General features: G+C 53.6%; 1 protein-coding gene across 6 annotated transcripts in view; it reads right to left on the reverse strand.

The window, feature by feature from the left end:
• The window catches only part of SH3PXD2B (SH3 and PX domains 2B), a 79,765-nt gene extending 67,730 nt beyond the window's left edge, over positions 1 to 12,035 (reverse strand). For 4 of the 6 annotated variants that reach the window (XM_054841430.1, XM_054841429.1, XM_054841426.1 and 1 more), the window contains exon 1: positions 11,812 to 12,018. In XM_054841430.1, coding sequence (XP_054697405.1) covers positions 11,812 to 11,883 — 72 coding nt within the window. In that variant the 5' untranslated portion in view covers positions 11,884 to 12,018. Of the gene's footprint in view, positions 1 to 11,811 lie in introns of all 6 variants that reach the window. The other 2 variants (XM_054841428.1, XM_054841425.1) reach the window with 1 other exon arrangement.
• Positions 12,036 to 14,255: the final 2,220 nt, after the last annotated feature.

Raw genomic sequence — 14,255 nt, forward strand, 5'->3', positions numbered from 1 at the left:
TTGACAAGATGCCAGCATAACACTCAAGTGATGCAAACCCTCACTAACTGATAACAGATTGACTAAGCAGAGCGAGGACACGTTCATCCTTTCTTCTAACTCTCACGTCCTGTTTATTTCCACCACAAATTCAAGAACTGATTCAGTGAAGCGGGAGCAAAACATTCAGAAGCTCAGGTTAATGCTAGAACTTCCACTAACATAACAAAGAGTGAAGACTCTTAGGATGCTGACAGACACACATTTTTCCAGATGCTGGAATGTGACCAGCATCCCAGCCCAACAGCCAGACTCAGACACCAGGAGACACAAACGGATAGCACAATGCTAAATTATTTGACCTCAAACCTGCTCAAACAGCATAGTAAAAATCTAACTGAAAGGTCATTCTGCTGCTCAGAGGGCTGGCACAGCATGACCTACCAAGGTGAGGAGACTCCTGAAGAACCACAAACTCTTCCCAGTGGAATCAGTTCCAAATTAAGACAGAAGACGAGGCAGCAAGATGAAGCAAGTTCTTACTGCTAAAATAAAGAACTTCAGTACTTTCAACCCAGAAATTCAATGACCACTCTTCTTAAACCAGATGATTAGCACAAACACTGCTGCAACTGCTTTGCTGACTTGCAGTGAGCTGGCTGGGTTCCACAGGCACCACCAACCTCTCCCAGACAAAACCTGAATCGCTCAGCGTCACCTCACAGGCCTTATTCAGCTAACCACAATCCTCTCCTTTCATGCGCAAATTCTTCTTTTGAGCTGAAGGACCTGCACTTTCTGCATATTAACACAAGGAAGACAGAGGGCTCCTGCAAGACAGCATCTGTAGCAGCTGTGGAGACCTGGATGGACCACGATTTGCTACAAGGGAGGCCGAGACACCGTGCTTACTTATCACCAAACGCGGCTTGACAAGTACCCTGCACTGAGTCAGGCGCAATACCTATTCAAGAACATACTTCTAGACCTCAACAGGCAACTTGGCTGACCACAGTTTGCAATGAAAACTGGTCAAGTTGCATGACGTGGCCTCTGAAATATCCAACAGCATCCGTACAGTCACCATCATACCATCAGCAAACTAACCGTTAACTTAACAAGCATCCAAGCTGCCTTTACCCTCACCCCAGGACTTGCCAGCAGGCCAGTATGAGCTCATTTTGGTTGGAAGCTCAGCTGATATCCCAGCTTTCTTACCAGTCTACAGCACTTTACAGAGTTATATCACTGCTGGCTGCCTGCCTGGAGAAAGCCTTCCACTGGGGCAGGAGGAAGAGCCAACTTTTCTTCATTGTTTATTCCTATCCCTGCCTTTATTTGGAGTCAACAGCTTATTAGACTGGGATTTTAATCAGGATGTGGATTTGCTCAAGCCAAAATTAATTCAAAGCTCTTAAGGGTAATAAAGCCATGAGATTTGAGGGCACACCATGCTTTATTATAACCTTTGCAGTTGAGGGAAGGGGTATTTCTCCCAACCGATGAGCTCACTCCTATTTTGCTGAAATGCAGATCTCCCTGGAGTCTGGATAACAGTTTCTTGCACATCCCATTTGAACAGCAGAAAGGTCTCCAGGGGTATCTCCTCACCTACTTGTGGAAAGCAAAAAAGATGGAGAAGCCCACAGGAGCAGGAGCTCTTCAATATCTATAAAAACACTGTCTCAGTAAAGCTGGCTTCCTCTCTCCTTGTGAGTATCCCTCGCCCTTCGCTCTGACAGCCCCATCCCACCAAGGTATTCTGTTGGCCAAAACCATCTCAGATCTCGGTCTCTGTCAATACCTAATTCAGTCCCTGCTGTCCTAGGGACAAAAAAGAGCAGAAAGCATAACTCAGGTGCTCTCCTCAACTGACATCAAAAGGGCAGATTTTGAAAGGGACGAACAGCGCAGTCAGTCACCCAGCGATCGTTTTCACAGGGAATAGAGATGATGAGGTACCAAGCTCCCACAGGTACCCACCCATCTCTTTCTCAGGTGCTTTTGGAAGACACTTTGAACGATCAAGACAGTTTTGAAAACATTGCACTTGGTCTGAAGTTTCACCTCCTAGCCTGGCACTGCACCATGTCCTGCCAGGAGCACCCACCGTGAAGCAGGAGCCCAAACAAACCCAATTTTGTCCTGCTAAGAGCCACGCCATCCCCTGCTCCCACAACCCTCGGTCCTGCAGAGGTTGCTCCAAGGACGGGCTTTTTCCCAGCCCAGCTGTGTGGGTGAGGGCATGTGGAAACAGTTATTTCATGGGTCTTCTCCAGCTTTGATTTCTACGGTCCTTCAAAGAAATAACACAGAGAAACCACCAGCAGGCCTTTTCCATGGAAAGAGTGAGGGGATCTCCCGGGGCTGCAGCTGGCGCTGCCTCGGGGACATGCCCCCACGGAGAGCATCGCCGGGAATGGGGGGGCCACCACCACCACTCAGATCCCACTCTGCCGTTTCCTCAAGGGGTGGGAGAGCCGAGCAGATGGCAGGGAGGCAGCAGGCAGCCAGATCCAGGAGGGGGGTTCTGCAACCCCATCATGTGGGCTGGGACCTTGGCCAAAACCAACAGGCAGAGCTATCTAAATATTTACAGCCCTTCCCGGGCCAGCGGCAGGGTCTGCACCATGGAGGGAACTAGCTGACTCGGTGAAACCCGGGAACCGGCGGTTCCCCTCCCTCCGGAAAGGATGCCTTACCCTGCCCCCCTCCCAACCCGAGACCCTCCGCTCCAGCCCATGTTGCTGCACACGTGTCACGTCAAACCCCGCAGCTAGGTCTGATGCCTGAAGGCAACGGGCCAAGCTGAGCTTTGGAAGAAGGAGAAATAAGCGGGGCTGAACCCTCCTTAGCTTCATTTGAGCCGCAGGTCCAGGGAGCATAGCTGAAATTCATTCCCGTGCTTCTGAAATCCTTGAGATGCAGCTCACGGCATCTGTCCTACTAGGGCACAGAGGAGGGGTACAGAGCTTTCAGGGTCACGCAAATACACTCAAAATCCTACTTTTGGGATTAAAAGAGACACACACCCCCTCATCCCTCCTCTCCCAGCCACCAGCTCCCCTGCCCTTGCACCACGAAACTGCAGGCCCACGCTGCAGCAAGCCCACAATATGGAGCAGGAGGAGTTCCCAGCAGGACAACCTTGCCAGAGCAAGACCTGCCCTCCGCTCCCAGCGGGCTTTTCACAGGGGGTGCAGAGGCCCCGGGACAGTTTTGGAGGTGCAGGTGGATGATTTTTAATGCTGGAGGAGAAGGGCACTTCACATTAATGCCAAATGCTCCCCGTGCTCCTGTCCCTTGGAGGGCTGAAGCAGACCAGATCCTTCACAGAAAATGGAAGCCAGCAGACACAAAAGGCTGAACTCTGACAGACACCACAGGGATTTGGCTCCCAAACTCCCCGGGCTCCCCAAACTCCTGACATTACAAGTAATTGGCTACATACCACCTACTTGGAAATTACCAATTAAGAAGTTTACCATGAGGACCACCACTGCCCAGCACTCTCCTTGGTCATGTTTGAAACCAAGTGCCCTAAACAGAAATATAAAGATGAAAAAAAAGGCCCAAGGGATCTTGCAACCTGCCTGGCCGGGCATTGCGAGCTGTGTTCCTCCGGTGTGACCCCGTGCCTCCCACCGCTCTCCTCCTCCCTGGCATCTCTGGAGAGGCAGCTCAGAGAGAGAACGGGCCAGTGGAAAGTGGGACTGAAAATGTTCGTAAGGGAACTGTCAAAAAATGACAGGTTGCTAAAAGAAATGCAAATGGCACCTGGCCAACCTTAACAGAGCTGTCAATGAGAGCTGCCAGTCAGCTCGCATGGCAGCAGGGGCTCTGCAGCCCCGGGGGAAACACGCTGGCAACCTGCAGCAGGTGAACATCGGAGGGAGATCCAGGACATCCCTCCCGGGCAGGACAGCACCCCAGGCAGGGAGCGAGCTCCCACGTGTGTATCACCATAAGAGCAGGGAGGCTGAAGGAGCCAGCTCAGACACATCCAGAGTGGTTTTTTTGGTCTTGAAGAAATGAAGTGGCAAGCATAAGCCCTGGGAGCTGTCAGACCCCAGAAGTATTTTTCCAGGGACTGATAAAAGAGCATTGGTGCTGCAGACAGCAATGGCTCCTGGTGACTTCCAGCACTCAAAAAGACCGAGGAACAACGTGGCTAGAGAGAGATGATTCAAGGGGCTGACTTGAGGCAATGGGATTAAGAACAGATAGAAAAAGAAAAAAAATTCCCATTCTTGAAACATGAAACCATGTGACCTCTTAGAAAAATCACTTCTGGACTGCTTGCATAAACACACTACGGACATGCACAAAACACAACCTGGGAATCAGTCCGGATTGCTTAAATTTGAGGAGGAAAAAGGCAGACTGAAGTTGCAGGAAAAAGCAGATCTACGGTTTCGGCTTCTCTCCTCCCACAGGAGGAGTTTTCCCAACTCTTCCAAGGAGACTCGCAAGGCATCCTGCCTGGAGGGGGTGCGGGGGGGCACACATACAGCCCCTAAGGAAGGCTTTGGGGAGAGGGCAGCTGCTGGCTGGCCTGCGAGCTCTCTGCCTGGCACCCAACGTGCAGCTGAACAAGGCAACAAGTCCACCCCAAGCTCAGCACCATCCAGCCACGCCAGCGCAGGAGCAGCACACCCATACTGACACAGCCCTGTGAGCCAACAACCCGCTTCCCGGGTGGCTCTGCAGCAATCCCCGAGCTTCCCCGGCCCCAAAACATCCCCATTCCCAGAGCTCCGGCACACCGAGACCCTCCCGATTCCACGCCAGCCACACCAGAGGCACGTGAACAGCAGCAGGGTGGAAAGCAATGCCACAGCCACTTGGAAAGACACCTCCACGGGGCTGCAGGGACACTGCAGGGACACTGCTGCAGCTCTGTCCGCCCGCCACCGACGGGCATCAGCATAGGTCCCCAGCCGTTCAGAAGAGCTCCTACGGCAAAGCCAGACATAACAGCCTCCAGCAGAGGCAGAGCTGTCTGCAGAGCTGTTTCCAATGGGTTTGAGCCTGTGTGGTCTTGAGTCCAGAGAGACTATGTACAATAAACCTCTCTGTGGAAAACCCTACATATTTAAAGCATCTTTCGCCAGCAAAGGGGAAAAAGCATCAGTCTCTCTATTCCACCCATACTCCTCCCCACCCTGAAACACGGGGAAGCCACGTGAGAGCCTCACACTCTGGCTTCGGCTGACACCATGAGAAAGGAACACCGAGAAATTCAAAGGGGCAGAGAAACCAAAGCAGCTGAGGGACTGAGCCAAACCAGAGCGGGTTTAATATAGAAAAGGGAGTGGGAAATTGTAAGAGGAAAAGAAAAAAAAGGAGGGAGGTGGCTGGAAACAAAGAAAGTTCTTGGCGGCAAGCTGCTGTGCTTGGCCCCTCTCCATCAGCCTTCGCTGCCGCAGGCGTGCAGGGCTGGGGAGGGGAGCATGGGGGCTCTTGTGCCGTGGGACACCAAAGCTTGGAGCAGGAGAGGGACAGCCAGTCCCCAGCTCCGTCCTCCGACACCTTGTTCCCCCCTTACTCCTGCTCTGTGGACAGGGAGAGCTGGGAGAAGGGTCATGCTGGTCCAGACAGCACTGGGAAAGGCACAGAGAAGTGATCCCAGCGGTAACTGCAGGGCATCGGGGATGCAGCCGCAGTCCCTCTGGTCTAGCAGGGAGAGGCAGAAGCAACAAGTCAGAGCTGCGGGGAGGAGCTGGGTAACGGGGATGCCGGCAGCACGAGGACAGGCTCATCACCATGGCAAAGAACCCAAGCCAACCTGCCCACGCACCCAGGAGTACAAAGCAGCCACATCCCCTCATTCTGATTCATCCCTCTGACTGTACCCTCCCTAAAACCCAGTGAGCGACAGCTCTTCCTGCCCTGCTGTTGTACGGCTCGCGAGGGCACAGCACTGCCTGAGCACACAGCCAAAGCTGCTGAGATGAAAAGTGCATGCACGTGGGGTTACGCCAAGCGTGAAGACCCCAAGGACAACCCACTGAGCCCCACTCAGCCCCCTCAGTTGTACAACAGATGCACCCTCTTCTTTGCTCTGAGTCACACTGAAGATCAAACATATGGATTCATTTGTTTCCTACTTCCCACTGCTACATGAAATGGCCGGAAGATAGAGATACCCTCCAAAGCAAAGCTGCAAGGGATCAAGGTCACCAGACCTCTGAGCAGGCAGAGGCGATGGATGGCCCCAGTGCTGAAGTTCACTGCTGGAATTGAGTACGAGCACCAGCTTTCCACGCAGAGCTGCATCCGCCTCAGTGGCTGTGTGCCAGGCAGGATTTGGCCCTTCCACTGAACTGCGACATTCAAGGTTTTCAACAGCCTTAAGTAACATGACTAGGGAAAAAAAACAAAGAAGAGTTTGCATTCAAGTGTTGGTTTTCATCCACAAAGCTAATGGCACTCCCTTAAGCCCCAACTCTCTCGAGAGGTGAGGGGGAAGGAAGGATTGATCGGCTCCGCAATGCTGTGCAGCAGAGCAGGGCCAGGCACAAAGATGGGTCCAAATTTCTACCAGCTACGGGCTCCAAACGTCCTGCCTGTGGCCTGCCGCGAGCAGAACAGCATCGGCCAGCTGACAGGAAACGGGATGAGATACAGCAGAACCACAGGATACAGCAGCAAAACACCACTAAGGATGCTGAGAAAGCCCCCAAACCTCTCGAGGCCACCCATACTCAGAAACTCCTGACCGCGGCAGAGACTCCAGCTTCCTGGGTTCAGCCTTGCTTCATACATTCTGGTTTTGCTTTTGCTCCTTCATTCCTAGTTTAGTTAATGGTCCCTGCATAGATTGCACACTATTCATTTTAACCTCCTGCTCCCTTGGTCTAAACGTACCCAGCTCCTTCGATTCCCCACAGGACATTCCCACCATACCAAGAGCACTGTCACTCCTCAGACAGCGTAGCACAGGGGAAGTCATCCCCTAATGCCCTTTTTAAGCCAAGCAACCGGTATGATTCACAGCGGCAGAAATAACGCAGCTGTACAAGGCGATACTGTGCCAGGTCCCCACAGAGCTCTGCTTCAGCTGGGCAACTCAGGACCAGGGGACCATGACACGCTGGTCCATGGGACACTTGTTCTTCGGAAGACATCTTCTGCTCTCTATATATACAGCACTAAAGGACCACTGAATCTGTAGATTAGCAGCTCTTGTCCTCTTGTCATTAGAGCACTCCTCTCGGAACGCTCCACAATCAATGCCAGATAAGCAATGGGCTTGGGTTGGACAATGAATGAAACCACAAACAGCCTCACCACTACAAGGAACAGGAGGAGAGAAGACGCTTATCATCTTGTCACAAATTCCATATCAAAACCAGAACACATTTACTTTTTGACTGTGGTTTTCAAACTTGTTTTAAAATATCTATAGATGCTATCAACTAGGCACCAGATTCCAACACGCACTGTTAATACTTTCGCAAGGCAGCTGCCACAAATGAGGTGATTCAATATGCATGGATATTCACCTTGTTTAAAGTTTGCAATCTTGTTAACTGAGCTTGCAAAATAAATGTATGCTGCACACTTTGTTTAAATTTCCCTTTTTCAAAGTGATACATGTGTGCACAGAGGCTGGGAAAGGAAGTCCTGCAAGAGTATAGTCCAGGTTTCCCAATAAACTAACACAACCAAACAGCACGCTGCTCTCTCTTTCCTGTTGGACGGATATATATAATTTTGGTTGGTGCTCTAGAGCAACCATTTAAAACTATATGAACTATGGAAATGTTCTTGGTGGAAGGGACTGTAGAAATGAAGACGTGATTCAATGGCATTGTTATTAACACATAGAAAAACACACACAAATTGCAGCTGTATTAAAACGAAGGGTCCTGAAGCTTGCCTAAGGGAAAAAAAAACAAACAAAATCTGGATGTAGTAGGAAAAAGCTTTATTTTAGGGCTCCTACTAGAGAACAACAAACACAAAACTATAAAAAGATGCCGTGTGAAGTCCTTTAAAGGAAAATTTAGTCCATTTCAACTATGACTTTGTTTTGGGTCTTTTCTGAATAAACATTCGTTTATCAGAATTTGAGACTTGGCCAGACCATAGAAATGACAGTCTGCTACTCTGTCGCCCAGAATGATTATTTTTAAACTTTGCTCTTGGACTTTGCCTTTTCAGATTTGCAGTATGGCCTTGGAGCCCTAGCTGGCAGCATCCCTGAGCTGTAAGCACTTAACATAGGATTGTATGGGAAGTGTCACTGCAGGCTGACCCTCCAGCCACCGCCTGAAGGATGGGAGTCCCCTTCTTCACTTGGATGATGGGCTGCCAAGATCCCAAGCTTGGTTGTTCTCTCTTGACGGGATCAGAGCAGTACAGAGCAGCAACAAACACCTGCAAAAGGATCATTTCTCTCTGCCCCTTCCAGGTACTGCCCATGAAAAAAAGCTTAAGAGACACAAGCGGCACAAATGCAGTTGAAGCAGCCGGGGTTAGCAGCCCAGGAGAGGTGCCACTGCAATACGGCGCGATATGCTTTCACAGCCGGCAGAGCAAATTCGAGGCCCCTATCACTCGGTTATCCTTACCCTCTCAGATCTTCCACAAGTGTGAGCGGAGTTGGTTTGACAAGAACAGGAGCAGACGTGTCGGCCTCACACCATGCCAACACCACGGCAGCAAGAGCCTTCCAGGAACACAAGGCTGACTGCAGGGGGAAAAGCACGCAAGGGGAAAGCACACCCCGCTAATTGCAATTTAGCCTGACCCCTGCCAGCGGTGCTCACTGCAGTACCCACCAAAGGGTTTAACACCTCACTGAGGAGAAAAGCAATTAAGATGCCATTCTCATTTTCCGTATCCCCCAAATGGCTTTAAACATGCCTGGGCTTCCTTTGAACAACCCACCCAGCTCCTCCCGCCCGCAGGTCAGGTACTGGGCTGTCACCAGGGTAAGGAGGACGGACAGGAGATGGGACAAGCACACTGTTGTCCCAGCATATCCTTCTAGGGGACCGCAGCCACCAGGCACACTCTGAGAAGCAGCAGGACAGCAGCACACTGCACTGACGCTCTCCTGCACCAGGATTTGAGCCAGTGCCGTTCACGGGCACACATGCGTTCGATGGCATGGGGCTGTGTTTAGGTCCCCAGCTAAACCCTGACACGCAGCTCAGCACGAGTTTGAGCTGGCACTCGCCTACCCAAACCCCACCCGGCACCTTGCTGGGTGCCTGCCCAGCCTGAGCCCCGCAGTTTGAGGGAATGTTGTGCCTCCTGCTTCAAATCAGAGCTGCAAAAAACCACAAGCTTTTGTCCTGGGCAGCACAACTCTTTTTGTATCAACTGCCAAGGTGATGGGCAAACCACGCTGGTCTGAATAGAGCTGGCCTTTCCTACAGCCCCTCCCCACCACAGGCATCAAGAAGGACTTCGAAACACTGGTTTGATCTCACTTTTCTGGGAAAATGGAATTCACGACTTTCTGCTGTGGCCTCACTGCAGCCAACACAACTGCACCTTTGTCCGGCAAAGAAAAGCCTCTCGCCGATGCAGAGGCCGAGCCTGAGCAGTACGGGTCACTCGCCGGTCAGACCAGCGCAGAGGCAACGGGAGGAAAAGCTGGAGTGCTCCTCCAGCCTCCCCAGGGACAGCGAGTGGCTGCCCCAGGGGATGGAGAGCACATTTATGCTCAGCAATGAGAAGCCAGAGAGCAAAGGTTTAACACGTACACTTTGTGGTTGACTCGGATTTGCAGCGTGCCAGTAGATATAGTCTAAAGTAACATGACTCAGCCACGATTTGCTGCCCCTCCTCTCCCTCTTTGCAGGCAGAGGAAGAAAGAAAAAAAAAAACAAAAGAGAAAAAAAGGGTTTGATTCCATATAATTAACTGGCTTTGTGAATCTGCCTAGTTCCTATCGATTCCCTCAAACAAGGCGAGCACTCCCATTCACTCCAGCACTGCCCTGGGGAGGCTGCTGCCTGCAAGCTGCCTGCCCCTCCCTGGGCTCAGCCCCGCCGCGAGCCGCGCTGGCTCACGCTGCCGGGTTTCGGTCCAAAACAAGTACAGGGGAAGGTTAGAGGCAGAGGACTCCAGCCGCCGGTTGAGGAAGGAAGGAGCAGGCGGCTGAACGGCCGGGTTGCACAGCCGGCTGTCATGAGCTGTGTGTAGCTGCTTTCTCCCACCACCCTGGGGGCTTCTGCTCTGGTGCCCCCACCCAGCTGCCCCTCCATACATTGCTCTTTTTAGAAAATACGTCTGCCTCCATTGTCCAGCCTCACGGGGTTTATCTGTGCTATGTCCAACTCCACCCACCTCACCCCTGCGGGTGGAAGGTGAGCAAGGACAGTGCCCAAAACAGATCGTGTCTAGCAATTGGGGTGCATGTCCCAGCCATGGGGACACAGGTCCCAAGGGGTGTACGGAGCCCGCAGCCCGAGCAAGGGAATGAGAAGGCCTGAAGGGAGAGTGGAGGAGCAGCCGCAACCGACCCCGTCCGAGTCCCATTACAGGACCTGACAGCAGTGCAACAGATCCGCCAAGACAAACAGAAGCGTATGCAGCTCAGCAAACCTCCTCACGTACATGCTCCTCCAGATCGGATGCATAACCCAGCTATGATGACTAAGTCTGAGATGGACACAGCAGGAAGGGGGGCACGACTGGAGCTGGGGCCAGGCTCAGCCAGGGCTGATGCAGCTGCAGGCAGGGCAGGAGAGGAAGAAGGGGTGATAAGGGGTTGGGCGGCAGCAGCCACGCCACATCCTTGGATGCAAGGAGAGGGTAACAACCCCCTTTACCTTCCCCTCCATCCTGATTAGAGCTGCCCTGCCCTCTGCTTTCCTCCAACTGTTGCTCGCTGACACAAGCCAGCTGGGGTGACCCAGAGAAGTCCCTGATGTTCCAAGAGCTCAGGGAGCCCTGGATCTGCTGACACGACACACTCCAGCCAAAGTGAACACCACATCCTCACAACCCAAGCGTGCCATGAGCAGTGTGTCACTGGGTCACCCCAGTCTAAGGTGAACCGGGTGGGAAGAACATTTTGGTCTTTGTTTTACGGTTGTTGCCAGGATTCACCCACAAGGTCTCCACAGATGCCTGGAAGCACACTAAAGTTTAAATAATAAATAAATAAATAACCCCCAAACAAACCAAACGAGAAACACAACCCCTTCAAAAATAGACAAACCCACAACAGTTTGGAAGATGCCCTGGCGCATGCAGGGGACACGAGGGAACGGCACCGTCCCAGGCACGGAAGGAAGGAGCCTGAGGGTCCCTTGCCCCGGGACTCTGCAGCCAACAGGTTTCAGAGCCCCTCTGCCCAACGCTGCTCCCTCACGAAAGCAGAGGCGCTTCTCGGTGGTGCCCACAGACGCCTCCTCCCCCCGGGTCCGTGCTGCCCTAGGAGCCCCTCCGGCCAAATCCCGTCCGCAGCCACTCACGGGCACCTCCCGGCGCTTCCCGTCGCGGGTCCCGCACAGGGTCACCACCGGCACCGCCCCCCAGCGCGGCGATGTCCCTGCCCGCCTCCCCCGGTACCAGGGGTCTGGGGGGATGAGGCAGCGCGTCCCCCGCGCTGGCAGGGGGGCACCGGGTGACCCCCACGGGAGACGCCGGGGGTGGAAGCGGCAGACCCGGCAGCGCTGCCCTCCTCCTCCTTCTTCTCCTCCCCCCTCCCGTCCTGGGCCCGGGGCACCGCGGTCGCTGCCCGCCGCCGGGGCAGCCGTGGGGGAGCGGGGCCGCCCGCGGGCCGGCAGCGCCCGGCCTTTGTTTGCCCAGGGCCGGGCGCGGCGGAGCGGGGCGCCCCGAGCCGAGCCGAGCCGCGCCACTCACATAGTGCTTGTTGGGGATGCGCCGCTTCTGCACGTCCAGCACCTTCACCTCCGCGATGCTCCGCCTGGGCATGCCTCTGCCTCTGCCCCTCGCAGCCCAGCGCCAGCGGCGAAGCGGGGAGCGGCGGCGGCGCTGGGGGAGGCACTGGCGCACGCAGCCGGGACCGGTGCCTGCAGCGCCGCGCCGAGCCCAGCCGAGCCGAGCCGAGCCGCCCGCCCGCTGCCGAGGGCGGGAGGCGGCCCCGGCCCGCCCCGGCCTATCCCGACCGGCGGGGCGGCCCCACCGCCGCCTGCTTAAAGGGGCGATGGGCGCTGCCTGTCCCACGCGTGGCCGCCCCACGCGCGGCCGCTGGCAGGGGGTGCACTACTCCGCGGTCCCCCCGCACCCCGAGATGGAGAGGGGAAGACGACTCGGCTGTGTGTGAGGGCAGAGTTTTTCAGAGGGTGCAGCTGGCTGTTTGCCCGTGATGGAGAGGTGGCTGTGGGGGCTGGAGGGGGGGCCGGACTTGCCCACCTTGCCCGGCGTGGTGGGCCTGTGCGTGGGCTCCACAACCAGGTTCTGATTCTTCACCCTGCTCTTGTCCCGTAACAGTGGCCCCCAAGGCAGTGCTGGCTTGGCCTCGAACAACCACATCCCTAAAGGATCCAGGAAATGAATTGAGCAGGAAAAGGTAGTTTTCTTGGCTGTTGGTATGGTCAGATCAGCAGAACTGCTTTACCCCGGACAAACTGCGTAGTCTGGGAGCTGAGCCACCCACACACCACCTTTCCTCCCCAGCAGCCCACCTCCTCATGCCACGCTCTGTGCCCAGCTCTGCCCTTGGGGCAGCGGAGGAGACAAGGCAGTGACCAGGGACTTATCTACATCAGCGCCACCCATGGCCTCCATCTTCCCAGCAGCTCCTCACCACGTGGCATAACCACAGCTCTCCTCCCTGTTGGGCTTTTAATTACATTATAAAGTTACTCAAGGCTTGCACTGGCAGGTCATTAGTTTTCATATGAATTTAATTTAATCATAAACAACTCATCTCACTCCTTAACAGCTCCTTAAATATGCCTCCTTTTTATACTGTTAACTTTGCTACAACCACCCCAGAGAATTAACGGAGGCACAGGCAGGTTGCCAGGGCTTTATTGTCCCCCTTTTGCCCTCCCAAAGGGCTCATCTTTACCATCCTCCCACTCAGCTAAGCCCAAGACCACCATGTCCCTGCAGAGATGACTGCAGGAAGGATGCTAGGTTGTCTGAAAGGGACATCGCACCACCAGTGACCTGCCTGATGCCTGCTGGCATGCCACTGCAGGGCTGGTTTAGTTGTGGCCCAGGTGCACAGTGCTCCCCTCCCGGCCCCGGCCCCATTTTCACTCCTCAGTCAGACACATGCTGAAGGTAGGTGGGCAGGAGGTCATGGAGAAGCCCCGAAGAGCCCTCCCTTCCTTCTCCCATCAGGAAAGCCCTGACATTGTGAGGGATGCTGGAGCTGGACCTTGAAGTGCTAATCAAGAGTCGAAGCCTGGGAAAGCACCAACAGGCAGCAGAACTGCAGCTTTTGATGTTGTGTGGAAGGCCCAGATTTGAGCAGACAGAGTTTTACTGGTTTTAAAAACCCTGAAAGATGCATGAATCCTCCAAAGGATGGCAAGGAAAACATCTAAAGCAGCTGTGCATCATGTTGGTAAGAGAAGAAGTGTACATTGAGGAAATGTGGAACACTGGAGAAAGTAGATTAAGAGAGGAATGAGACAATTACTGGTCTTCATGTGCTGAAAGGAGAAGCTAAGGTAGAGAGCAGCTGAGGGCACTGCAACTGAGAAATGCAGAGAAGGGTGTAACCTGAAGAGCTGAGGATCGAAAGGCCAGGCAAGGGGATCACAGGGATAACAGAAACAGGTAACTGGATATGTGAACCACAGAAAAAAGCACAGAAACACGCTAAACAAAATGCAATAGATGATAAATTGCAAGGTGAAGGTAATTAAGTGAGGCAACTGAGTTACAAACGTTATGGCCGCAGCCGTCCCTCTTGCTTTGGGTGCTGGTTTGTTCTAGTTAGCAGCGACTGCGGGACTGCCAGGCATCCAGGGAGAGGGTGACTGTGCTTGGGACACTGGTCACGTGTATACAGAGCGGGTCGGATGCAGCCTGGTAATTTGGTTTTACAGGAGTGCACAGACTGACCCTACATCCCACATGCACTGAAAACGCCATAGCCAGACTGATCATCTTGCTGCCCAGTCCATCTGTGCATTAACACAAAGTTCACCATCCACACACCTTGCACTCACTACCCACAAATCCTAGGATCAGTCTGAGGGAAAAAAAAAAATAGAAAACCCAGCTGGGAAGAACAAATTGAGACCATGCAATTCAGAGAGCATTTTGACCTATACGTGCAACAGCTATGAAGAGGCTAAACTACTTTCTTGCCAGATTTGTTTGGT

Source organism: Grus americana, chromosome 14 (assembly GCF_028858705.1).
Source record: "Grus americana isolate bGruAme1 chromosome 14, bGruAme1.mat, whole genome shotgun sequence".
Classification (NCBI taxonomy): Eukaryota; Metazoa; Chordata; class Aves; order Gruiformes; family Gruidae; genus Grus; species Grus americana.